At 40.3% G+C, this 27,514-nt stretch overlaps 1 protein-coding gene and 1 pseudogene across 3 annotated transcripts; both read left to right on the top strand.

Moving 5' to 3' along the window:
- RXYLT1 (ribitol xylosyltransferase 1) lies at positions 1 to 27,514 on the top strand. 3 transcript variants are annotated; one of them, XM_025926953.2, is made up of 6 exons: positions 3 to 302; positions 1,098 to 1,253; positions 5,605 to 5,707; positions 20,967 to 21,281; positions 23,985 to 24,155; positions 27,085 to 27,514. In XM_025926953.2, the coding sequence occupies exons 1-6, from the start codon at positions 134 to 136 to the stop codon at positions 27,500 to 27,502; spliced, it is 1,332 nt and encodes a 443-aa protein (XP_025782738.1). In that variant the 5' UTR covers positions 3 to 133; the 3' UTR covers positions 27,503 to 27,514. The 3 variants fall into 3 exon arrangements, with proteins under 3 accessions (XP_086569045.1, XP_025782738.1, XP_086569046.1); XM_086712920.1 differs by lacking the exon at positions 3 to 302 and adding an exon at positions 17,937 to 18,056 and having other exon boundaries at positions 1,236 to 1,253; XM_086712919.1 differs by lacking the exon at positions 23,985 to 24,155 and having other exon boundaries at positions 1 to 302.
- LOC147579076 (protein S100-A11 pseudogene) lies at positions 12,824 to 15,841 on the top strand (annotated as a pseudogene).

The following is a 27,514-nucleotide window of genomic DNA, read 5'->3' as shown; positions in this document are numbered from 1 at the left end:
GAGGCCGATTCTGGTGAGTCGCTCCGCCCCGGCTTGGGCCTGCACCTGAAGCGGCCGGAGCCCGGGCGCTGAGTGCGGCTTCTCCTCCCGCCCGGCTCCCGGGTGGCGGTGGCCGACGGGAAGCCCGAGTGGGATGCGGCTGACGCGGAAGCGGCTCTGCTCGTTTCTCATCGCCCTGTACTGCCTCTTCTCCCTCTACGCCGCCTACCACGTCTTCTTCGGGCGCCGCCGCCGGGCGCCGGCCGCGTCTTCTCGGGGCCTAAGGAAGGGGGTGGCCCCGGCGCGGGAGGGGCGCGGCCGAGGTAGGACACTGGGTGGCCGCAGACCTGGCGCTCGGGTCCGGGAGCGCCCGCGGGCTCCCGGGTGCCTCTCGCCTCCTCCCGCCCTCGGTTGCCGGCCGTGGGCTCGGGCTTGAGGCGTGTGTGGGTGCCTCAGTCCTCGCCCGAATCTCGCACGCCATCCTCACTGCCCACCCCCAAAGCTGGCAGGGGCGCATTCCTGTGTAGCACGTCTGGAGTACGCAAGGCGTGGCCGGTCGCCCAGTTCTTGGAGATGCAGCTGGGTTTAAGACCTCTATTTCCTCATTGAAACAAAGAGCCTTTTCTAATCATGCAGTGACTTGGGAAGGCCTGGGCGTTTTGCCTCCAAATGGTGATCTTCTGTCCTGTGTTTTGACCTATGTCAGATTCTGACTCAGATTTCTCTCTCCCTTTTTCCAGAATTTTGCCCAATAGTGTCTAAAACTGTTGGACACTTTACATTCCGAAGTCAAGTTTTTATGTGTAGGGTATGTGTGTGTATACAACCTATAAAGAATTGCAAAAGTTAAACTTGTAGCTTGATACGTCCTATCCAGTTATTGTAGGTTTCATTTGGGAGAGAGAAGTTTGTGTCTCCTGTTAACATTCTAAGATCTTTCAGAATAAAGATTTAATAAAAATTAAATTTTGACTTCCTTTTTTTTTTTTAATTGTATGTGTTTAACCAGTTCAAATTCAGTTGCTTTTAGCACTCCCTAACATCTAATTTAAATGGCTTGAATTTATCTACAAGACTGCTCTACCTTACTGATAACACTGTCACTCTTTTTAAAACAGAACAATCTACTTTGGGAAGTGAAGAATGGAATCCTTGGGAAGGAGATGAAAAAAATGAGCAACAACACAGATTTAAAACTAGTCTTCAAATATTAAATAAATCCACAAAAGGGAAAACAGACTTCCATGTACAAATCTGGGGCAAAGCTGCCATTGGTAAGTTAATGTATAGAGCTAAGACGTGTGAAAAGAATCCTAAAATGGACTTTATTAATATTAAATTAATTTATCTTAATACATTTAGGATATGTCATCATTTGTTAATTAAGGCATCATGGTGCTTTTTTTTTTTTTTTTTTTTTTACTTAATATTCCTCCTTTCTGTTAAACAATATCTGTGTAAATATAAACACATGTACACAAATATCCTATTGTTTGTCTTTAGCAGAGTACAGATTTATTTGTGGACACAAAGTAGAATGTAAGCATTATTAAGTAGAAATGCCCATGTCCTCTGAATTTTCATGAATCTATGTGTTTATGGGATACTTGATGCACAAGTATAAGATGTGGCCTCTGTACTTGATGGCCAAACAAGTTTGGGAAACACTGGACTGAACAAAGTTAAACAAGGTTCTTTATTGCAGGACAATCTCGGAGCCTTTAATATGTCTGTGTTCATTATACATATGTAAAATGGGGATATGGTATATAGTTGATTAAACTTGAATGCCCACAAAAGTATTTTTGCTCTGAGTATCATAAGAGTCTAGTGTTCCAAGTTATATATTACACTCAATTAAAGAATGGGATCCTCAGAGTTACAAGAGTCAGAAAGAATTTAGTGAATTAAAAGAAACTTTACTGGACCTTTAAACATAAGTTGGATTTATGTACAGTAAGGGATATGGATAGAAAGGGCCAGATCGGAAGAAAGTAATTGGAGAATGATGCTTTTGCCTTTAGCGTTTCATAAATTCATTCACCCTTGCATCCAAATATACATCCTTGAAGATCACCCCTGACCTCCCAAGCTCCAATCAAATTCTAGCAATTTTTTCTTTATAAAATCTCTAATATTAATTTTTCTGTAAATTACCACTTCCCCATTCTAGTTTTTAATTAAATCTATATCTTAACAGGTTTTCATGTTTTTAGACTTTTCTCTGTTTTTTTTTAAGTTTATTTATTTATTTTGAAAGAGGGAGTAAGAAAGAGAGAGCAGGGGAAGGGCAGAGAGAGGGAGAGACAGAATCCCAAGCAAGCTTTGTGCTGTCAGTACAGAGCCCCAGTCGGAGCTTGAACTCATGAACCATGAGATCATGACCTGAGCTGAGATCAAGAGTCATATGCTTACCCTGCTGAGCCACCCAGGCACCCCTGGACTTTTCTCTTTTTAATTCAATAAGCACAAAGTGGCCAGCTGAGTTTTTATCAAACACTACTTTTCATCAACCTATTTCCCAGGCATAAAGGATTGTAATTCCATTCCTATTCAAAAAGGAGGGGGGCCCCTGGGCCCCTGGGGGCACCCAACCTGGCAGTTGGGTGTTGAGCGACCAACTTCAGCTCAGGTCATAATCTCACAGTCTGTGAGTTCAAGCCCCGTGTCTGGCTGTCTGCTGACAGCTCAGAGCCTGGAGCCAGCTTCAGATTCTGTGTCTTCCTCCGTCTCTGACTGTGCCCGGCTCATACTCTATCTCTCTCACTCTCAAAAATAAGTAAACATTAAAAAAAAAAAAAAAAAAAAAAGTTAAAAAAAAAAAAAAAGGAGGAAAATGAAGTCATGGTCCAAGCAATTCTTAAATCCAACCAGGCAAATCATTAGGTTTTAAGGCCTGAGAATAATCTGTGGCTCAAAGTTGCTTCTAGTCTTTTGGCTCAAAGTTGCTCTACCTCTGTAGTCATCCTTTCTTTTTCATGAATGGTAGTATATGCTTGCAGCTCAATGGGTTTTTTCAGCCTGCTGATAGGATTTTGGGAGTCCAACACCCTTCTTTCATTTCAACATTTCTGTGTCCCCTCTAATCCAAGCTAGCAGTGTTTCTGCTGATACAGCATTCTCAAGTCTTTGTGGGTCTCCCATGTATGTCACTCCATTACACAAGAGCTCCTCCACAGGTCTTTCCTGGGTAATCCCATCTCTATTTCTGCCTTCTACTGAGATGGCTGAGGAGATCCATAAATGACACACCTAATGTCCTCAAAGAGCCCTCTATGTGACTGAATATTTTAACCTTTTTATCCCTTCTGAGGCACTAGCAAAAAAGATATTCACCTACATCCTTGGCCTTTTTTCCAGAGCATGCCTTCCTGACAGTGAATCTCCTAGTTTTGCACCTCTTTTGCAATTGAATAGACTGAGAATTTCCCAAATCATCAAGTCCTGGCTCCTTGCTTTACAGTTTTTCCCTCAATCACTCTTTCCTCTCACATTTACTATAATCAGCGAGAAGAAACCAGGCCACAGCTTCAATACTACTTGGAAATCTTTTCAGCTAAATATCCAAGTTTATCATTTATACATTCCACTTTCCATATAATTTCTGGACACAATTCAGCTAAGCTTTCTGGTGCTAATATAACCAGGATCCCCTTTTCTTCAGTTTCTAATAGCATGTTCCTCATTTCCTTCTGAGCCCTCAGCAGCAGCACTTTTAACATGCATATTTCTACCAACAGTCTGCTCAGATATTTATAAAAACCAACATAGGGGTTCTTTTCTACTATACTTCTTCATGTGAGTTCTCACTAGCTGAGTCACTAACACCCATACTTCTACCTATAACCTGTCCAAGGCAATTTTACCTAGCCATTTTTTTTTAATTTATTATTTGAGAGAGAGTGCACAGGCAGGGAAGAGGCGGAGAAAAGAGAGAGAATCCCAAGCAGGCTCCACGCTGTCAGCACAGAGCCTAACATGGGACTTGAACTCACAAGCCATGAAATCATGACCTGAGATGAAACCAAGAGTTGGATGCTTAACTGAGCCATCCAGGCACCCTTCTCATCTAGGCATTTTTAAGTCCTGCTCCTCAAAATTCTTCCAGCCTCTCCCCATTACCCAATTCCAAACCACTTCCAGATTTTTAAGTATTTGTTATAGTAGCATTCCATTCCCAGGTATCGTAATCTGTGGTTTCCTATAGCTGCCATAACCAGTTACCAAAAATTGAGTGGCTTATACAACACAAATTTCTCATTTTTTTTAAATTAAGAAATAATTGACATTTAACATTATATTAGTTTCAGGTGTACGACATAATGATTTGATATATTTACATATTGTGAAGTTATCAACATAAGTCTAGTTAGTATCCATCATCACACGTACGTGTACTTTCTTTTTCTTGCGATGAGAACTTCTAAGATCTACTCTCTTGGAAACTTTCAAATATACAAAACAGTATTATTAACTATAGTCACCGTAAACTTAAAATCTTACATTTTTGAGGGTAGAAGACTAAAATGTGTCCACAAGGCTGTATTCCTCTTAGAGGCTTTCGAGGAGGATCTGTTTCCTTGACTTTTGCAGCTTCTTGAGGTTACCCAAATTCCTTGGCTCATGGCTCCGTATCACTCTGACCTCTACTTCCGTTTTCAGACCTCCTTCCCTTCCTCTGACACTCTTGCCTCCTGTTTGTGAGGACCCTTTGCTATATAGGGCCCATCCAAATAACCCGGGATGATCTCCCTGCCTCAGCATCCTTAATCTCATATAGAAAGTCTCTTTTGCCATGTAAGATAACATATTCATAGATTCTAGAGATCACATCTTAGGACATACTGGGTGGACAGGGAGGCATTATTTGGCTACCACTTTTGGAAAGCTGTATCTGATTGGCTAGATATTGAAACACGGTTATTTTGTGTGTGTCCTCTAGTTCCCCGGGGCATACTTACACATCTGTCAGTGTAAGTAGAACAGGGCTCCCAGGTTACTTCATTGTGTGCCACCGCTTTCCACTCCTCTCAGAGCTTCCATTCAGGTGAGATCATGGTAAAATACCAGGGGCTGCCATAAGGAGAATGGTACAATGGCATTTGTCTGCAGAGGGCATCATGTGGTGAGGGATGTGTGTTCCAGTGAGGAGGGGTTACTATCTCCTGGATGTAGTGACTGTATATACATGCATACCTGAGCCTCTCTGGTTGTGTTTGGCACAAAATCGTGAATCCCCCTAGTTTGTTATGATACAGAAACTAGAAACCGTTCTAATCATATAGTAACTTATATTATAACACATTTCAGGATAAAGCAGGTAGTAAAAATCCAGTGACAATTAGGGGTTTCTCAAATTTAGAGTAAGAAGACTATTGTCCTCATTATAACCCACATTTTGCCACATGTCACACTGTCAACCTCTGAATTCTGTCTCTCACACATTAACTGCCATATTGATGATTTTGGGCTATTGCTTGGTAGAACTGCCTACGAAGGGACCAAAGAGGAGTAAAATCTGGTTTCTTGCTCAAATTATGTAAATGAGCAGAGCATAAACTCATCTCACACACCAGACTAAACCAGACAGTAAATGGGTTTGTTTTTGTTTTTTTTAATTACCAGGTTTGTATCTCTGGGAGCATATTTTTGAAGGCTTACTTGATCCCACTGATGTGACTGCTCAGTGGAGAGAAGGAAATTCAGTTGTCGGAAGAACATATTACAGGTATTAACTGTGCAACATTAACCTTTGTTGTATTTCTGTGCAATGTTTTATGTAAATACTAGAAGAAAAATAAAATAAGAGGAAAATATATTTAGAGACAGTTTTTGCACTTCAACTTGTTGTGAAGAATAGAGAAGTAAACTCATGACTATATATTTGTAGTTACAGCTTATCTGAACGTTTTACAAAATACTTCCTTTTTAAAATTTTGTCTGTTTCATTTTTATTGAAACATTGCTGATTATATGGGAAAGCTCATGCTCCAAATTTTGTAACATTTGATTGTTGATAAGCATTTAACATTCCATATCTTGAAGGAATAATATGTAAACTTAAAAATATTCTCATTTTTCTCTTTTCATATAATAGTCATGTTCACATATTTTTATAATACTCAATTAGTGGGCGTGCCTGAGTAGCTCAGTCGGTTAAGCATCTGACTTCAGCTCAGGTCATGATCTCATGGTTTATGAGTTTGAGCCCCATGTCCGGCTCTGTGCTGACAGCTCAGAGCCTGGAGCCTGCTTTGGATTCTGTCTCTCCCTCTCTCTCTGCCCCTCCCCTGCTTACCTCTGGGTGTGTGTGTGTGTGTGTGTGTGTCTCTCTCTCTCTCAAAAATAAATAAACATTAAAAAAAATTTTTATAATGCTCAAGTAGTATCAAAGCTGTTGTTATGAGCTTTGAAAATTTTATAAAAATGTATTTATATATGAGTTCTATCATGATTTAATTTGTATAGATTACCATTTTAATGAAATACTAAGAAATCTTTTTTTAGATTGCATAAAATTTTTATCTATGATTCCATATTTTCTAAAGATTTTTTTTAAGTTTATTTATTTATTTTGAGAGAGAGAGAGAGTGGGAGCATGAGTGGCGGAGGGGCAGAGAGAGAAGGAGAGAGAGAGAATCTCAAACAGGCCCCATACTGTCAACGTGGAGCCCAACACAGGGTTCAAACCCATGAACTGTGAGATCGTGACCTGAGCTGAAACCAAGAGTCAGACCCATAACCAATGAGCCACCCAAGCACCCCCTAAAGATTTTTAAACAGGTAGAATTAAGATTGTTTTATTTAGGAAAAATGTGATAATTTTGCTATATGAAAGAGTGCTATTTTCTATTAGATTTTGCTTTCTTATTGAAATAAAAAATAAAAATAATTACTTTTTTTTTTTTTTAATTTTTTTTCAACGTTTATTTATTTTTGGGACAGAGAGAGACAGAGCATGAACGGGGGAGGGACAGAGAGAGAGGGAGACACAGAATCGGAAACAGGCTCCAGGCTCTGAGCCATCAGCCCAGAGCCCGACGCGGGGCTCGAACTCCCGGACCGCGAGATCGTGACCTGGCTGAAGTCGGACGCTTAACCGACTGCGCCACCCAGGCGCCCCTAAAAATAATTACTTTTAAATGCTTATTCCATATAAAAATTGTACTATTAGGGGGAAAAAATGTCAACCAAAGATTCAGGTTTGTATTAGCATTCCGTTTATTTCCCACAGAAATCAAGAAGAAAAGCTATGGTTAATCTCAATTTCATTTGCATTTTCACTGCTCCTTTCATTCTCTGTTGACTTTATACACACTTGGAAAACAATTTCATGTCATGTATCTTTTCAAAGTAGTCATTCTTGAAAAGTAAAGACGGACTATAAGTAATACCCAATTTATATGAGGGTTGTTTGATTAATTATGGAATCAAGATATGGGGTTTAACTACATGTAGTACTACAGGTCTCTGTTTCAGAGGGAAGAAATGACTCTGTTCACCATGAATCAGTAACACATGTGGTCTGTGCTCAGGATATGAATACACTTATGGTAAACTGAATTTTTGAGTCAGCCTGATGAAATGCTGCACACTGCGGGGGCGCCTGGGTCGCTCAGTCTGTTAAGCATCCAACTCTGATTTCAGTTCAGTTTGTGAGTTTGAGCAACGCCCCCCACCCCCACCCCACCGCAGTGTCTGTGGGGCAGAGACTGCCTGGAATTCTGTCTCTCTTCTGTCTCTCTGCCTCACCCCCACTTGTGCTCTCTCTCTCTCTCTCTCTGAAACAAAACAAAACAAAATTAAAGAAAAAAGAGCATGTACTGCAGCCAAAATATCTGAGTTCAAATTCCAGCTTTACCTCTTTATTTTTTAGTGTTTATTTACTTGTTTTGAGAGAGAGAGAGCATGCTAGGAGGGCAGAGGCAGATAGAGACGGAGAGGGAGAATCCCAAGCAGGCTCCGTACTATCAGCACAGAGCCTGACAAGGCTCGATCCCATGACTGGGATTATGACCTGAGCCAAAATCAAGAGTCAGCTGCTTAACTGAGCCACCCAGGTGCCCCCACTTTATCTCTTATTAGCTGTCTGAACTTGGGTAAATCTCTTAACCTCTCTGCCTGGATTTCCATAAATTTAAAATATGGCAAATAGTAGTTTCTATTTCACAGGATTATTTTGAAGCTTAAACATTAACAGGTATAGAGTGCTTAGAACAGTATCTGGCACATAGTAATCACTAAAGAAGTCTTGTGTTGTTACTAGTTTTATTATTTTTACTATTACTTAAATAGGTACTGCAACATCTCCCTACCTTTCAGTTCCTTCTCTGTGTTTCCAGTATTGAATATTATCTCACCTTCATGTTCCTTCACAAAAACCTTATTGATACATTCTTTATATTCATACCTTCAATAGGTTACAAGCCAGCCTGGGACTCAATCTGTCTCTTGAAGAAACTTTGCCTGTCTCTACTCATAGCTATCATAGATTGATTTACAGTTTAGTTTCATGAGGCAACTTCATTTTTAATTTCTTAGGAATCTTACCTCTGTTCATCATGGCCTTTGCTCATCCTTAAAAGACTGCATTCAAGACCCTATAATATCCATGTGCAGGCATTATTTAAGATATATAAATGACTATCCATTTGATAAAATGAAAGTTAGATGCTAAATTACTTAATTTATTGTCATCAGGGCTCAATTATGGTATTTTCAATGAGCGTCTGCTACTTAGGAAAAAGTTGAAAAAAATGGAGTGCCTGGGTGACTCAGTTGGTTAAGCGTCCGACTCTTGATCTCAGCTCAGATCTTGACATCAGGGTCGTGAGTTCAAGCCCCACTTGGGGCTCTGCACTGGACATGAAGCGTAGTTGAAAAGAAAGAAAAGGAAAGAGAAAGGAAAGGAAAAGTTGGGGGAAAAAAAGAAAAAGTTGAACTTATTTCTAAAGATCATGATAGAATAAATATGCCTGATTCTATTTTTAGAATTTCTAGATATTACTGGTATAAGAAGTTAGGGAGCTCACTACTCATCACAATGAATGAAACCTTCTTTTAAAAGAGGATTTTTAAAACTACTAAGTTTTAATTTGTATTTCATAAAATTCACCCATTTGGGGGCACCTGACTGGCTAAGTCAGAGGAGTGTGGAACTCTTGATCTCAGAGTCGAGTTTGAGTCACATGTTGAGCGTAGAGGTTTCTAAAAAAATAAATAAGATTTAGGGATGCCTGGGTGGCTCAGTCGGTTAATCATCCAACTTCAGCTCAGGTCATGATCTCACAGTTTGTGAGTTCAAGTGCTGTGTTGGGCTCTGTGCTGAGAGCTCAGAGCCTGGAGCCTGCTTCAGATTCTGTGTCTCCCTCTCTCTCTCTCTCTGCCCCTCCCCCACTTGCACTCTGTATCTCTCCCTCAAAAATAAATAAACACTAAAAAAAAATTTTTTTTTACAAAAATAAAAAATAAGATTTTTTAAAAATTCACCCATTTTAAGTATATGATTCAATTTTTTTTTTTAGTATGGTCGGCACACAGTGTTACCTTAGTTTCAGGTGTACCACATTGTGATTCAACAACTCTGTATGTTTTGCTGTGCTCACCACAAGTGTAGCTACCATCTACGTAAGTGAAAGCTTTTATACATAATATTAATGGTTACTGGGACTTACCTTTAAGTCAAACACTGGACCATAGATCAGTGAGGGTTTCAGATAACATTCTCACTGGTAAACAAAGACAATGTAGTTAATCTTTCATAATTCGCATTCTCCCACTCTAGCCATGCGAGAATGAGAGTCGGACTATTCCATCACAGATGTTGAATTGGCAAGGTATGGAGTCATGATGGTAATGCCGACCGCAAAAGCAGGGTGAATTGCAGCAGCTATTCAAATGTAAAGGCCGCTCATGAATTCAGTATACCTAGTTCGTAAAACCAAAATTTTAAAAACTGTTTATTAATCAAAATTGATATAAAATTCAGTGCCTAAGAGACGTGTGGACAGTACAGCTTGTGTATTCTTTTTTTTTTCTAAGATTTTATTTTTTAAGTAATCTCTCCACCTAGTGTGGGGCTCAAACTCACAACCAGGAGATCAAGAGTCACGTGCTCCACTGACTGAGCCAGGCACTGCATCTTGTGCACATTTTTCTTTTTGTTTTTGTTTTTGTTTTAGAGAGAGTGGGAGTGAGGGGCAGAGGGAGAGAGAGAGAATCCCAGGCAGGCTCCAGCATGGAGCCTGACACAGGACTCAATCCCACGACCCTGGGATCATGACCTGAGCCGAAATCAAGAGTTGAAAGTTAAACCAACTGAGCCACCCAGGTGCCCCAGCACTTACTATTCTTTTAAGTTTATTTATTTATTTTGAGAGAGACAGAGTAGAAGAGAGAGAATCCCAAGCAGCCTCTACACCAGCAGCACAGAGCCTGATGGGGGACTCGAACCCACAGAACTATGAGATCATGACCTGAGGCAAAACCAAGAGGCAGACACTTAACTGACTGAGCCACACAGGCACCCCTGTTCTTTTTTTTTTTTTTTTTTTTTTTTTTTTGGTGTTTATCTATTTTGAGAGAGAGAACAAGCAGGGGAGGAACAGAAAGAAAAGAGAGAGAATCCCAAGCAGGCTCTGCACCAACAGCACAGAGTCTGACACGGGGCTCAGGGTCACAAACCGTGAGATCATGACTTGAGCTGAAACCAACACTCAGTCACTTAGCTGACTGAACAACCCAGGGACCCCTGCACTGATTCGTATCTTATTTACTTATTTTACTTAATTTTTTACTTATTCTGGCATTTGCCAGACTCATAGCTGGCAAATTAGTAATCTTATCTATAATTCTATTAATATCATAGTGGTGTGTATATAGTGTTAGTTCAGTAGTACTTGTTGAATTTAGAAAAAATGAAACAATAATAATTACATTGGATTCTAAAAAATATATTCGGTTCATACTCAGCTTAAAACTCAAAATTTGAATGATTTCTCTAGCCTTTCTACATGTTGAAAGTACTTGCTGGGAGGAGATATTTTAACTAAGCCAAGGAGAAGAGAAAAAATATTGGAAATTATAAGTCCTGACTATTAAATATATGCTAAGAAATGCACAAGAGTAAATCACTGTTCTAAAAATTCTGTGTATGAGCTCTTTAAATATGCTTCTTCTTCAGTTAATGGAATTTTATGATTGTTGCTTGGCTAATAACCTTAGAAAATGAAAATGTACTTTTCATCACGCGTGAATATATGATAATATCTCGTAAATAAGACCTACTTTATATAATAAATGTATAGCTGGAAAGTTATGATTAAATTGAACTTTTGTAACTTGATTCATACTTTACATGCAGCAAGAGAATTTAAATAAATTGGTAGGGCAAATAACTCCCTGAGAGAGAATTACGCTTATTCATCCAGCATCTACCGAAGCCTATACTACTTGTTCATACTAGGCTCTAAGGATTTCAAAGTGAACAAAATACTTTTCTCTGGCCGCAGGGAGTTCACAGACTAGTGGTTGAAACAAATACATAAATAATTTCCATACCCCATATAAAGCATATTGATAAGGATGTGAATACTCTATCGTGTTAGTAGGTAGGGAAATACAGAAGAAGGCAACTAACCCAGTCTAAGTAGAGTTGTAGAGTTGGGGGTATGATGCCTATCAAGAAAGACCTCCCAGAGGAGGTGACTGCTGAGCTGAGTCTTCAGAGATTAGTAGGATTTAGCAAAGCAGTGAGAGGAGAGATTATATTCCCACAGAGGCAACATCAGAGACTAAAAACTGATAAACAGCCATTTTGGTCAGGGAATTGTAGACCATTCAGAACCCCTGGGGCATCATGATGGCGTGGGGTGCCTGAGATTGGGAGTGCAGGGCAAGGGGCAGATCACGGTGGACCTCATGTGTGCCACATTAAGACTCTTGAACTTTATTCTTGGGCAGTGAAAGCAACTGAAGATGATTAGACAAGATAGTGGTATTGTCGTGTATGTTTTTGGTGTAGATTTCTCTAGTAGCCGTGTGGAAAAATGATTTGAAGGAGACAGCTGGGTGCAGGCAGATCAGTTAGGAGACTATAAGTATCCAACAGTCCAACAGATATATAAGTAAGGGGTGAAATAAGAATATGCTGGCGCAGTTGGAGCCAAGGACAAGTTTGAGAAATATTTTGGGGCCCAACTATCAGAATTTAGGGATTATTAGATGTGAGGATGAGAGCAAGAAGCAAATCTGACAACCCCCTCGTTTCTAGCCTGCATGACAGGATAGCTGGTGTGCGATCAAAATAGCAAATACAGGAATAGGAGCAGGTCTGTCCACTCCTCTCCAGCTCACTGCACAGCACCTGCTTGACTCCCTGTTTCTCAACAGACAACCCTGCTTCCTATTTCCTCAAGAAAATTGAGTGGATCCATGGTTATATTCTCTAACGTTCACCTTCTGATCTCCATCTGACCCCTCACCTGACCTTATGTCTTTCCCTAGCTCTGAGACTTCCTGGTTCAAGGTTAATTCCCTCCACATGTGCTTCCCTTCTGCTTCTTCCCAGACCTTGCTCTCTCCTTCATCTTTAATCTTTCACTCACTATTGCTTTCCCACCTTCTCATCCGAACTTTCAAGAGCGTCTGCATTCACTATGCCCAATTCCTGACTTCTCATTCGCTCTCAACCCACAGCAATTTGACTAACACACCTCCCAACACACACAAAACTATTTGAATCTTATAGGATTTTTCTTTTACCCCTGAAGTTTCTTTACCCAGGTCTGTGTTTCCAAGACTGTGTACTGAGGCACCCTGGGGCACCATAAAATATATATTTTTAAAGATTTTATTTTTAAATAATCTCAACACCCAACATGGGGCTCAAACTCACAACCCAGAGATCAAGAGTCACATGCTCCACCGACTGAGCCAGCCAGGCACCCCAGCACCACAAAATATTTTAAATATTTGTGGGAAATACTGTTATACTTCATATCTGTCAGACACCATGCAAACTACTGGCTCGAAGTAATTCACAGTCTCAACATTATATCCCCCTACATTTATTTCAGCGATGTCATATCTTTGTGGAGCTGGGTTTTCCATGGTTGCTGTGCTAAAATTCAAGTACTGTGCAAAAATCACTGTGGGACAGGGAGTGATAGTGGCAGTGTCCACTCTGACTCAAAAGTTTGCAAAGGTGTGTAGTCCTCAACAGGTGCACACATCCATCTCATTATAAGGTATTTGTGGTTCGTTAAGAATGAAATAGGAGTTTTTTTTCTTTCAGTGTGTGCCTGTTATTTTTCTCAGTGACTTTTGGGCAGTTAGGACAAAAATACTAAGTAGTTTGGATTTAATGACTTTTTTAAGTGTATTTATTAGAGAGAGAGAGAGAGAAGGGGAGGGACAGAGGGAGAGGGAGAGAGAGAATCCTAAGCAGGCTCCTCGCTGTCAGTGCAGAACCCAATGTGGGGCTCCATCCCAGGAACCATGAAATCATGACCTGAGCCAAAATCTAAAGTCAGACACTTAACCAGCCGAGCCACCCAGGCACCCCTGGACTCAATGACTTACCATAGTGAACCATTACTCATTTCTTTTGGCTAAAAAAAATTACGGAAACACTGAAGGTGCTGGGAATGAGGAAAGCTTAGGAACCTCAAATTTATACCTCAGCTCCCCATCATTGACCCTGTGGCTCACACCATTACCTAAACATGACCTCGAGGTCTGGAAAGCCGATTAGTCAGAGCATGAGAGCCACGTTCCTGCTGCTGGAACATAAGAGCACTCTGCAAAAGAGAGCTGTGGAGATTCCAAGACTAGTCCAATGAGCCCCAAGTGAATCAGACCTCATTTCATTAGTTTATGTGAGTCAATAAAATTAGAAGTATTCCTTTCACATGAAAGTGACATTTGAGCACGGCTTACTGTACTATTTTATTTTAACTTACAACTAAAACCCGGTACTAAAACACTTACCGTAAGCTCCCAAATTAATGACATATGAACAAAAGTTTTGCAATGTCCAGCTAAGTTGCTAAGTTAATACTGTACAAAGTTATCTTTTGGTTTCTTCCTATACAGATATGGCATATTTCTAGTTATTGGAGACCTTTGTGATAGAAAGGCCCAAAACATTATGAGTTACTGAAATTTTTATAAGATAGGTAAATATAGTTTACCTTTTCTGGCTAAATTATAAAATGTCTTCTATCTTTATCTGTTTCTGTTTGGCTTAAGGTTTTTAACTTATTTAAAATAGTCAGCACCCAGGGGCACCTCGCTGGCTCAGTCTGAAGAGCGTGCGACTCTTGATCTCAGGGTTCTGCGTTCGAGCCCCATGTTGGGTGTAGAGATTACTTGAAGATAAAAAAAATCAACTTGTGGCAGTGCCAGTGTCACCGCCTCTGCGTTGGCTCCACACAGACAAGACAAAAGATGTCCAGCCTTACAGGGACTGAGTGGTGTATCGAGTCTCTTGTTTTCCAGAAGTATGCTGGAAAGGAGCTTATTAACAACCGCACACTCTCCAAGACAGAGTCCCTGAGCTTTCTGAATACAGAACTGGTTGCCTTCACAAAGTACTCAGAGGACCCTGGTGTCCTTGACCTCACGATGAAGAAACTGGACCTCAACTCTGATGGGCAGCTAAATCTCCGAGAATGTGTTAACCTTATTGGCAGCCTGGCCGTAGCTTGCCACGACTCCTTTGCAAGGTCCACCCATTTCTAGAAGTAAATCCAAGGGGCTCTCGGGCCTGACTTCAGACCACCCCCTTTCCTTCAAAGAAGCCTCAATCTTCACCTCCTCTTCACATCCTACACATACCCTGGGCCCAGAGCATCCACCACCCTTTTGCAGGCCAGTCCTGCTGGTAGTTAATAAAGCAACAGCGTTGGGGCGCCTGGGTGGCTCAGCCAGTTAAGCGCCCAACTTTAGCTCAATTCATGATCTCATGGCTCATAGGTTCAAGGCCCCTGTTGGGCTCTGTGCTGACAGCTCAAAGCCTGGAGCCTGGTTTGGAGTCTGTCTCCCTCTCTCTTTAACCCACCCCCGCTCACACTTTGTCTCTCTTTTTCTCTCTCAAAAGTAAATAAACATTAAAAAAAATTTTTTTTAAGTATTATTTGCAGGTTATGGCTTTGAGGTATAAAGCATTTTTCAATTGATATATATTTATTTCTTCATATAACATTGTAATAGATAAAACACTTGCACAGTGTTTTATAGTTCAATAAACACTAACATGAGAATACATATTAAATGCTATATTAAGTGATACAGAATAAAATTGCTATGGTAGTTTACATTAAAGGGGAATCAGAAGAGGAAGGTAAAGGTGGAAATGTGTTCCAGGAAATATAAGTAATGAACAAAGGCAGAGAGGCAGATAAGTTTGTGATTTAAGGGTGTATAGAAGAATGAGATTACACGTGGGCAGTGGAACTAATTTAGTCAGAAACAGTGGATTGTAAGGATAAAGGGTAATGGTTGTAAAGCACTTTATACAATATTGGTCATGGAGCTTTCACTCGGTGTATGTTATTAATCTGCGAAACAGCAGGAAACAGTATTATATCTGTACTTCAGTTTTAATTACATAATACTATAAATAGAAAAAAACTGGAAGTAGACATGACAACTGTCTACTTGTCTAACCCTGTTTTTGGAATTATGGGCACAGAATTATGAGTGATGGAAACATCTTTTGAATTTTCCAAGTTATTGTAATAACCGTTTGGTTATTAATAACCAAACTAATAAATGATTTTTTTAATTATAAACCTATCTTAAAAAAGAAAGATGTAATTTTAAAAACAAATGAACTTGCAAAATTTGAATACTGAATTTACTTATTGTGCTTTTAAACAACGCTATTGCTTTTTTTTTTTAACGTTTATTTTTAAATTTTTTTTTTCAACGTTTATTTATTTTTGGGACAGAGAGAGACAGAGCATGAAGGAGGGGCAGAGAGAGAGGGAGACACAGAATCGGAAACAGGCTCCAGGCTCTGAGCCATCAGCCCAGGGCCTGACGCGGGGCTCGAACTCACGGACCGCAAGATCGTGGCCTGGCTGAAGTCGGACGCTTAACCGACTGCGCCACCCAGGCGCCCCTTTAACGTTTATTTTTAAGAAAGAGAGAGACAGAGCGTGAGTGAGGGAGGGGCAGAGACAGAGGGAGACACAGAATTCAAAACAGGCTCCAGGCTCTGAGCTGTCAGCACAGAGCCTGAGGGGGGCTCGAACCCATGAGTCGTGAGATCATGACCTGAGCTGAAGTTGGACATTTAATCAACTAAGCCACCCAGGCACCCCTGTAACTTATAAATAATACTTTAAAGCAGTTATATCAAGGATGAGCAATGACAGGTAAAGATATTATCTCTCAGGGCATAAAGGCTCCTGGTATTGTTAGATAATCTTATTATAAATTATCCTGATAAAAACATTTTTAGACACAGTCTTATCTAGTTAGAAATTGAAATGAAATATTATTAGATAAGTTCGGTACTATCCTTAGTAAAATGTTTTATGTCTTTTTAAAAAAATAGTGCAGAAGTCTGTGTGACATTCTTTAAAATAGTTTGGGCACATGATATATATGTACTTAAATGTCAAATAACTAAGTTTGAGGCCCATCTCTACCATTGCCTATCTAGTGTTACTAGCTTTATATAAGTCATGTAACCTTTCTCAAAATTTCCTTTTCTTCCTTTGTAAAACTGACCTAGGGTAGGAAAGCAAGACTGGAAGACCTCATGTGCTCTAGGAATTAGGCCTCCCTATAAATCTAAAGGAGAAATTAATTGTTCATATACTACCAATAATAAATTTTTAACCCTGTCATAACTATTATCATGATCCCTAAAGTATTCTCTACCTCTCAGATTTTGCAGATTCTCTTAAATTGCTAAAAAATCATTGAATCATTGGCCATCCCAATGCTAGGTACTGTCCAACACAAACAAAACACAGTTCTCATTCTCGTAGGTTACTGTCATTGTGTAATAAAGTCATAGAATCCACACAGTATACATACACACAAACAAAATATATATTTAGGTCTTGGGTTTTTAATATTATCTACTAACTCTAGTATTTATTAACCATAGTGCCATGGAAACAACCTCTGAAGTAGATAGGTCTTAACTTACAACTCAGTGTTGCCATTACAAGTTGTGTAACTTAAGCCTGATTTCCCAAATGCAAAGTGGGGATTAATGTGCTGTGGAGTTGATAAAGGTTAAATGACAACCTATGCAAAATGCCTATCATCTATATAAAAGGCATTTAATAAATGTTAGGTTTTTTTTTTTCAACGTTTTTTATTTATTTTTGGGACAGAGAGAGACAGAGCATGAACGGGGGAGGGGCAGAGAGAGAGAGAGACACAGAATCGGAAACAGGCTCCAGGCTCTGAGCCATCAGCCCAGAGCCCGACGCGGGGCTCGAACTCACGGACCGCGAGATCGTGACTTGGCTGAAGCCGGACGCTCAACCGACTGCGCCACCCAGGCGCCCCATTAAATGTTAGGTTTTTTGTCCAACAATAGTAAGCAATAAAAGCAGGATTTCAGCATATTTGTACTAAAGACTCTATCAGGTTATGGGGAGCCTGACTGGCTCAGTCAGTAGAGCATGTGACTAATGATCTCAGGGTTGTAAGTTTGAGCCCCATGTTGAGTGTAGAGATTACTTTAAAATAAAACCTTCTTAAAAATAAGATAGGGGCACCTGGATGGCTCAGTCAGTTAAGCTACCGGCTTCAACTCAGGTCATGATCTCACAGTTCGTAGGTTTCAGCTCCGCATCGGGCTCAGTGCTGGCAGCTCAGAGCCTGGAGCCTGCTTCAGATTCTGTCTCCCTCTCTCTGCCCCTTCCCCAGCTCACACTCTGTCTCTCTCTCTCTCAAAAATAAACATTTAAAAATTTTTAATAAAATAGAATAAAATAAAACAACCCAGTCAAGAAATGGGCAGAAGACATGAACAGATACTTTAACAAAGAAGACATCCAGATGGCCAATAGACACATGAAAAGATGCTCAACATCACTCATCATTAGGTAAATACAAATCAAAATCATGATGAGATATCACCTCACACCTGTCAGAATGGCTAAAGTTAGCAACATAAGAAACAACAGGTGTTGGCAAGGATACCAAGAAAGGGGAACCTTCTTAAAAAAATTTTTTTTCAACGTTTTTTTACTTATTTTTGGGACAGAGAGAGACAGAGCATGAACGGGGGAGGGGCAGAGGGAGAGGGAAACACAGAATCGGAAACAGGCTCCAGGCTCTGAGCCATCAGCCCAGAGCCTGACGCGGGGCTCGAACCCACAGACCGCAAGATCGTGACCTGGCTGAAGTCGGACGCTTAACCGACTGCGCCACCCAGGCGCCCCAGGGGAACCTTCTTAAACTGTTGGTGGGAATGCAAACTGGTGCAGCCACTCTGGAGAAGAGTATGGAGGTTCCTCAAAAAAACAAAAATAGAACTACCCTACAGTACAGCAATATTCAGTATTTACTCAAAGGATACAAAAAATCATATTCGAAGGGGCACTTGCACCCCAATGTTTATAGCAGCATTATCAACAATAGCCAAACTATGGAGAGAGCCTAAATGTCCATCAACTGATGAATGGATAAAGAGGATGTGGTATATATGTATATATATCATGGCCATCAAAAAAAATGAAGTCTTGCCGTTTGCAACATGGATGGAGCTAGAATGTATTATACTAAATGAAATAAGTCAGAGAAAGACAAATACCATATGATTTCACTCATGTGGAATTTAAGGAAAAAAAAACCAGATGAACACATGGGAAGGGGGGAAAAAAGGGAAACAAACTACAAGAGACTGTTAATGATAGAGAACAAACTGAGGGCTGATGGAGGGAGGGAGGTGGGAGATGGGCTAGATGGGTGATGGTTATTAAGGAGGGCACTTGTGATGATCACCAGGTGTTGTATGTAAGTGATGAATCACTGAATTCTCCTGAAACCAATATTACACTGTATGTTAATTAATTAAAATTTAAATAAATTACCCCCTCAAATTGAAAAAATAAAATAAAAAATAAAATCTTTTTAAAAATAAAGACTCTAGGGGCGCCTGGGTGGCGCAGTCGGTTGAGCGTCCGACTTCAGCCAGGTCACGATCTCGCGGTCCGTGAGTTCGAGCCCCGCGTCAGGCTCTGGGCTGATGGCTCAGAGCCTGGAGCCTGTTTCCGATTCTGTGTCTCCCTCTCTCTCTGCCCCTCCCCCGTTCATGCTCTGTCTCTCTCTGTCCCAAAAATAAATAAACGTTGAAAAAAAAAAAATTTTAAAAAAATAAATAAATAAAGACTCTAGCAGGTTATATGGTTTAGCAGGTTATAAAGAATCCAGGACCACTGTGACTAATTTTAACATAGCTTAAAGCTATTTTTTATATTTAACACTTAGGTTAAAATAATTTAGAGGCAAGGGCACATGGGTGTCTCAGTCAGTTAAGTATCTAACTCTTAATCTCAACTCACATCTTGATCTCAGGGTTGTGAATTCAAGCCCTGCATTGGGCTCCACACCTAGCATGCGGAGCTTGAAAAATAAAAACAAAAACAAAACCCACAGCAGACACATCCTTTAAAAAAATAAATACTTTAAAAGATAAAATAATTCAGTGTTGTTGGTTGTTCTAAAGGAGCACATAATATAAAAATGTAAGTTATGAAACATGTCTGTTCCTTTTATTACTTTTTTATTACGCTAAGGAGCACATTCTCATTTACCCATCACCCAGAACTAAAAAATTCCCATTTGCTTCAGATATTTAACTTCCCTCTTAAAAGAATTAAATATTCCCAGTAAAAGAGAAGCTTTCTTTGTACTGTTCCCATTTCTTTTCTCTTCCTGCTCCGAAGCAACCATTGTAATGAATTTGGTGTGTATCCTCCCATTCAGATTTTTATATTTATACTTATAAAATTTAAGCATAATTTTTGTATTATACTTTCAAATTTGCACACAATTATCATATTCTGTGGGTATTCTGCACCTTGCTTTTTCCCTTAACCTTGTGTTTTCGAGACTTAACCTCCATGGAAGTTTACACCAGCATCCGTTTCTCAGTTCATCACTTACAGTTCATTCAGATAAAGGCATAATGGCAACTCACACCCTAAAGAGGATGGGAACTGCTGGCCTAAACACCTTTCCAGTGTAAACTACACGGAGTTTCATACTGTTCAACTGTGTTTCTTTGCTTAACGCCTCAAACTCTAGCCAGCGCTTGTTTTGAATGTGGTTAAAAACAACAAAGCCGCCACATTTTTTTTCTTTTTTTGTCTTTTTTTTTTAAGTAGGCTCCATTCCTGTGGGGCTTGAACTCATGACCCTGAGATCAAGAGTTGCATGTTCTACTGACTGAGCCAGGCAGGCACCCCCAAAGCCACCACATTTCTGATTATCATACGCGATTGATCTGCGTACAACCAATCGACAGCCATGCTCTATCATTCAAACATGTTCAAAGAAACTTGTATTAGAGAAATTATGTTTCTAGAAAGAATGTAGATTACATCTCATTGTAGATTTTATGTAAAATGATTTAAAACTTCTGATATCAGGGGCACTTGGGTGGCTCAGTTGATGGAGCAGCCAGCTCTTGATTTCGGAGCAGGTCATGATCCCAGAGTCATGGTAATGAGTCCCATGTCGGGCCCCACACGGTGCATGGAGCCTGCTTTGGATATTCTCTCCCTCTCTCTCTCTCTCTCTCCCTCCCTCCCTCTTTCCCTCCCCCTCTGCTGCCTCCCCCACTCATGGGCACATGCACACACACAAACACACACATGCATCTCTGTCTAAAGTAAAAACAAAAAATAGTTAAAAAAATAAAACTTCTGACATCAAATACTTTTGTTCTGTTTTGGGTTTTTTTTGTTTTTTTTGTCTCTTGTTTTTGTTTTGTTGTTTGTTTTTAACAGCTTCATCACTGGCCCAGCTGTAGTCCCAGGGTATTTTCCTGTTGATGTGAATAATGTGGTACTCATCCTAAATGGAAGAGAAAAAGCGAAGGTCTTTTATGCCACCCAGTGGTTACTTTATGCACAAAATTTAGTGCAAACTCAGAAACTCCAGCATCTTGCTGTTGTGTTGCTTGGAAACGAACATTGTCATAATGAATGGATAAGCCAGTTCCTCAAAAGAAATGGAGGCTTTGTGGAGCTGCTTTTCATAATATATGACAGCCCCTGGATTAACGACATGGATATCTTTCAGTGGCCTTTAGGAGTGGCAACGTAAGTACAAATATTATTACGTATTTAGACCCTAAGACCTGAATTTCTGAATCAGGAAAACGGTGCTTTAAATTTGTAATAAACATAGTTCTGGAATCATCTGGGAAGCCATGTACAATCTTTTCCATGGGAAAAAAATCTGGTTTGGTCCCAGGCTTCAGTAATAATAATAATGTTTTTTAGAGTATTTTAGCATGTTACAAGGAGAGCATATAAGTTATTAGGGGTTTTTTGTGTTTAAAAACTCCAAATGTATAGGATGAATTTTCAAGTTTATCAGTAGTGCCCTAAAGAGATGTTTAACTGGGGCACCTGGGTGGCTCAGTTGGTTGAGTGTCTGTTGATTTCTGCTCAGGACATGATCCCAGGGGCATGGGATCAAGCCCCATGTCGGGCTCCATGCTGTGTGTGTAGAACCTGCTTAAGATTCTCTCCCTCCCTCTCCCTGTGCTCATCTCCCCCTCTCCCCAGTTCACACGTTCTTGCTCTCTCTCAAATTAAAAAAAAAAAAAAAAAAAAAAAGAGACGGTGAATTGTTTAACAGAGAATGGCAGGCCTTCTTAAAACAACTTACAGAATCTATATAATTTATAGTAAAAACAAACAAAATTTTACTTGACAAACAATATGAAATCAGGAGCATATGGTATCTTGAGGGTTTGAGAAGATCATAATATGCTCAGATCTGCCACCGAGACTGCTTGAACTGGCACAAATTTCTTCTATAATAAGAGGGGCTAATTAAGTAATAGCTAACTAAGGCTTCTGAAGATGTCCATACAGTCTTTATAAAATGGAAAGCTTATTTTTTATCTTTCTGTTAATAGAGGGCTTTTAATCAAGTTGACTTTAAGGTAAGTTAAACTTAGATCAAGCACTGCTGCATAAACTTCCTAAGAGCAGGGGATTTGTCTCTTGTTCACACTACCAGCAGAGCCTGGAACCAACCAAGGCTGCACAGAGTAGACAATAAATACTTGTCAAACAGATGAATTAGGAGAAATCTCACCAACATGCGTTTTGAATTAGATACTCATTGTTCATTACTATCACTTGTTACCAAATGTGACCTTAAACTGCTACTTGGTTGGCTACACAAATATCATCAGATAAGCATATTCACAAGACCTATTTCCTGGCCCATGCTGCAGTATTTCAACTTAGTAAGTTTGTGGTAGAACCAGACCAAAAGATTTATATTAAGTATAGCCGGGTGTAAGACCCTTTGAAAAATCTATCCCTTGAGTAGAGCTCATACTTATAAAATGCTTTGAAACAAAATTACCCTTTTGCAGTAACACTACATGGGCTATTCATACGGTTTCCGTACATTGAATGGAAACTCTTTGTAATTCTGTTATTGTTGGACTAGGCCAATACTTTTTTATAGATCAGTGACTTCCAACCCGATGCACCTTTGCCCCCCAGGAAACATTTGGCAATGTCTGGAGATATTTTGACTTGTTACAAGTGGAAGGGGGAGGTGACAGTGGTATCTAGTGGACAGAGGCCAGTAATGGTGTGAAATATCCTACGATGTAGAGAACAGTCTCCACAACAAAAAGTGAACTGGCCCAAAATGGCAATATGGTAAGGTTGTAGCGCAGGTGCACAATTTGGTGTCTATTCCAAATGCCCATAAGAATGGGCTGATTGCAACAGGCCTCTCCTGCATGGCTGCAAGGCTTTTTCATTTGTTTGTCTTTGTAATCTACTTAAAAATTTTTTTTTTCAACATTTATTTATTTTTGAGACAGAGAGAGACAGAGCATGAATGGGGGAGGGTCAGAGAGAGGGAGACACAGAATCCGAAACAGGCTCCAGGCTCTAAGCTGTAAGCACAGAGCCCGACGCGGGGCTCGAACTCACGGACCGCGAGATCATGACCTGAGCCGAAGTCGGCCGCTTAACCGACTGAGCCACCCAAGCGCCCCTGTAATCTACTTTAAAAGCCTTTGGAGTTGGAGCTCTTTGCTACAGCAGTATGTGTTCTGTAATCTTTCCATCACCTGGCTAAAACAGTAATTAAGGGACACCTGGGTGGCTCAGTCAGTTAAGCGACCGACTTCGCACAGGTTGTGATCTTGCGGTTGGTGAGATTGAGCCCCGCATCAGGCTCTGCACTGACAGCACAGAGCCTGCTTAGGATTTTCTCTTCCTCTCTCTCCGCCCCTACCCAGCGCTTGCTCGCTCGCTCTCTCTCTCAAAATAATAAAAATTAGACAAAAAATATAACTAAAATAGTCATTAAATCATGATCATTATGAATGTAGATTATTTATACTCTGAAGGTATTTCAACCTTCCTTATAACTACAAGCGTATGGAAGTTGAGGAATATAAAAAACAAAAGCACTTCATGCGCTTAATCTCTGTGTCAATTTTGTAAAAGGTGCCAGTGTGAGGGTATTTTCTTTTTAAATTTTTTTTAAGATTTTATTTTTAATCTCTTATACCCAGCATGGGGCTTGAACCTGCAACCCCAAGATCAAGAGTCCCACACTCCAATGTGAGGTTATTTTCTTAAGTCAGTAGATTAAGGGACTTTTCCCAAGTAAGCTTGGAAAATTACAGTTTGGAGTTTAGAAGATCATATTTGAAATCTGTTCTCTCTGCACCCTCATGCTACCTAAGATGTTAGGTTATGATAATTTGCCAATCTGATCGTCATACGTTGTTAACTCCTATGTACTTATTTTTGTAGATATAGGAATTTTCCTGTGGTGGAGGCAAGCTGGTCAATGCTGCATAATGAAAGGCCCTACTTATGTAATTTCTTAGGAACCATTTATGAAAATTCATCCAGACAAGCACTAATAAACATTTTGAAACAAGATGGGAATGCTAAGCTTTGTTGGGTTTCGGCAAGAGAACAGTAAGTTCTACGTTTACTTGATTCACCCACTTTGTTCTCAAATCTGAGAGTTGCTGTATGTAGCAGCACAGGTTTCCAAGGAGACTTTGTTAACTTCATTCATACCAGTCTTCCTGCAGAAGAGATATTGGTAGTTAAAGCTGTGTAGAAACTGGGTTTCTATCATCCATCCTGAAGAGGAATACTAGTAACTGTCCTATGCAGATGTCAATTTTTAAGATTCCGCAACAGTATCTGTTAGCTAGACCTGACACACAAGACATTCATTATGAGTGCCAGTAAGGTCTTGGGTTCATCCCTGAGATATTCAGCAGACCAGATTCAGTGTTCCAAGACTGGCATGAAGTGCTCCTCTCATCATCAGAACCTGACACCACCCTGAGGACAGGAGGACAGGACATGCTATTCTTTGAATCTCCAGATCCAACATAGGATCCTACACAAAGTAGGCCAAGGATAAATGGGGAGTGGATGGATGGATGGATGGATGAATTTAATAGGTTAACTTTCTTCCATCTTTTACATGGTAGTCATGAAACACATGTTCATGGAGTGAAGGAAGGAACTTTGGAATTATTCATTTTGTTTTTAAATAAATGCAGTTTTGTGTGTAGAGTAATCAGAGAAGAACTGCATAAAAAATGTCCTTCCAGATCTAGAAATATATTAATTGTAATAGATACTCTCTTTTTGAAAGCATAACTCCCAATTCTACTGTTAGTGTAACCATGCTATATCCATTCAGTCAACAAATATTTTTCAAGCAACTGCTGTATGCCAGAAACTATCTTAGCCATGAAGGATACAGCAGTGGACAAAACAGTGAGAAGTCCATGCCCCCCTAGAACTCACATGTTTGTTGGAAGAGACAAACCAATAAAATATATTGTGTGTCAGAAGATGATAAATGCCGTGTAAAACGAGTTGAGCAGAGGGGAGATGTAGCAAGGACTGGGAATCAGGAGTAGAGCATCGGGTGTTCTAGAATGGCCAAAGAAAGCTCTAGTGTGAAGATTACATGCAAACATGGACCTGAAGGGGGGGGGGGGGGCTCCCATGTCTATTTAGGACAAGGGTAGTGCAGGCAGAGAGAGCACAGATGTAAAGAGCCGCAAGGGACAGCATACCAGGAAAGGAATGAGTGAAGGCAGTGGAAAATATCAGAGTTTATTGTACGAATAGAATTCTTCTTGTAATTCCTCTCATAGCATTGAGCCAGGAGGTGGAGTGGGTGTCCTTCTTGCTTCTCATTGCTGTCTCCAGACCATTCTCCCTTTTTTCCTCCCTAAAATCTCCCATTTTAAATATCATGCCCGCAGAGAAAACCTTTCAATGCTCTTCCTCTTTGAAATCATTTACTGATCCTGGGGTTTATCTCCTTCAGTCTCTGAAGAGTTTAGTTCTGGCACACTCCCACTCTCTCTGATGTTACTCTGACATAACTCTTGGTGATGCCCAATCTATACAGATGGCCCTTCCATCACCTTTTTCTTACCCCCTTTATCCAGTGATCCGGTTCTCCGTTTGGTTTGGCCATTCGGTGTCATGGTCGTTTCTTAGACCTTGTCATAGCACATACTGTGTCTTCTCTGTGATCTCAAGTCCCAGCATCTCTCTCTGTAACCACCATTTTCTGTTATTCCCTCTCACTCCCTGTAAATATTTGACTCCAACAATTTGGCTGAGATTTATAATTCATTGTTCCTTCTACCTTTTCATTGTCCTTTGCTCACCTCATCTCTGCTTTCTTCTTTTCCCCATTTAAATTTCATAGTCAACTATGACTGGTATACATTCAACTCCCTAGTTCCCTAATGGAGCAAACTCTAACTGTGGTTAAATCCAGCTCTCCTATCTGCTCTATACCTGTACCAGGCAGCCAAACACACACAACGTGCGTGCGTGCACACACACACACACACACACACACACACACAGAATTGTGTCGGTAGACCTAGCTTTAAATACATGACCTTGACTCTCAAGTGCCCTGCAGTCATACATTTCCCTTGTCTGTGTATTCTCCACCTTTCCCACAAGACTGTTTCGTACCTTCTCCCTTCCCAGTCACCATTACCTTCTGACCCTATTGCTTATTTCACTGAGAAGATGGGAGCAGTCAGGAGAGAAGGTCTAGCTTTCTGACAGGTCTCTCAGCTTCTACCCTTGCCCCTGGACAGTCTGTTCTCACCACAAGGGCCGGATTAATTCTGATAAAACATGGGTCAGGTCAGCCACCCCTGATCACAACCCTGCTTGATGGGATGCTCTGACTTCATCTTCTACACCTCTCCCCCTCAGTCACTCTGCTTCAGCCGCCCTGGCCTCCTTGCTGGTCCTTGAACTTGCCAGGCACACACTGTCCCATGGCTTTTATGCTTGCACTTCACTAGATTCACCCCTTCAACATCTGCGTGGTTTGCTGCCTCACCTCTAGCTCTGTGCTCAGAGGCCCCTGAGATGAGATGCTCCCTGATTACCCATTTAAATCTGCAACGCTGCTGGCTCAGAAACTCACTCCTCACTTCTCTGCTTTATTTTTCTTCATAGTACGTAATTAACACCTAAGTAAGATACTGACCTGACTTGATTACTATCCATTTCCACCACTAGACCTAGAATATGAGCTCCATAAAGGCAGAATTTTGGAGGGGGAGGTAAGGAAAGGAGACCTGGCACACAGAAAATATTGGCGGGATACACATTCATTCAGAAATTTCAAGGTGACTACTAGATTTTAAACATGACCAGCTGTAAACTTTTCACATTCTTAAATATTTTCAATAAATCTATTTGGGCAAGATTTTATCTATTTCTTCTGCCCGTCATCTCTAAAATGTGTTTACCATTTCTTACAACTGACGTTTGCTTTCACAAAAGACTTGCTTTAGTAAAGTGAAAACTACAGTTGCTTTTCTGATTTGTTTAGGTGGCAGCCTCAGGAAACAAATGAAAGCCTTAAGAATTATCAAGATGCTTTGCTTCAGAGTGACCTCACATTGTGCCCAGTAGGAGTAAACACAGAATGTTACAGAATATACGAGGCTTGCTCCTATGGCTCTGTTCCTGTGGTAGAAGACATAATGACAGCTGGCAGCTGTGGAAATACGTCTGTTAACCATAACGCTCCTCTGCAGCTACTCAAGTCCATGGATGCTCCCTTTATCTTTATTAAGAACTGGAACGAACTTCCTGCTATTTTAGAGAAAGAGAAAACTCTAATTTTACAAGAAAAGATTCAGAGAAGAAAAATGTTACTTCACTGGTATCAGCACTTCAAAACAGAGCTAAAAATGAGATTTACTAATATTTTAGAAAGTTCATTTTTAATGAATAATAAAGGGTAACTCTGAATTATC

Source organism: Puma concolor, chromosome B4 (assembly GCF_028749965.1).
Source record: "Puma concolor isolate L17-30 chromosome B4, mPumCon1.1.hap2, whole genome shotgun sequence".
Taxonomy (NCBI): domain Eukaryota; kingdom Metazoa; phylum Chordata; class Mammalia; order Carnivora; family Felidae; genus Puma; species Puma concolor.
Note: the sequence above shows the minus strand (reverse complement) of the source record. Positions and strands in the feature narration are given on the sequence as shown.

Bases quoted from the DNA above. Each gene is read 5' to 3' on its own strand.
- RXYLT1 (XM_025926953.2), top strand. From the start codon at position 134: ATGCGGCTGACGCGGAAGCGGCTCTGCTCGTTTCTCATCGCCCTGTAC. The intron at 1,254-5,604 runs GTAAGTTAATGT...TTTAATTACCAG, and splicing joins CTGGGGCAAAGCTGCCATTG to GTTTGTATCTCTGGGAGCAT. The intron at 24,156-27,084 runs GTAAGTTCTACG...TGATTTGTTTAG, and splicing joins TGGGTTTCGGCAAGAGAACA to GTGGCAGCCTCAGGAAACAA.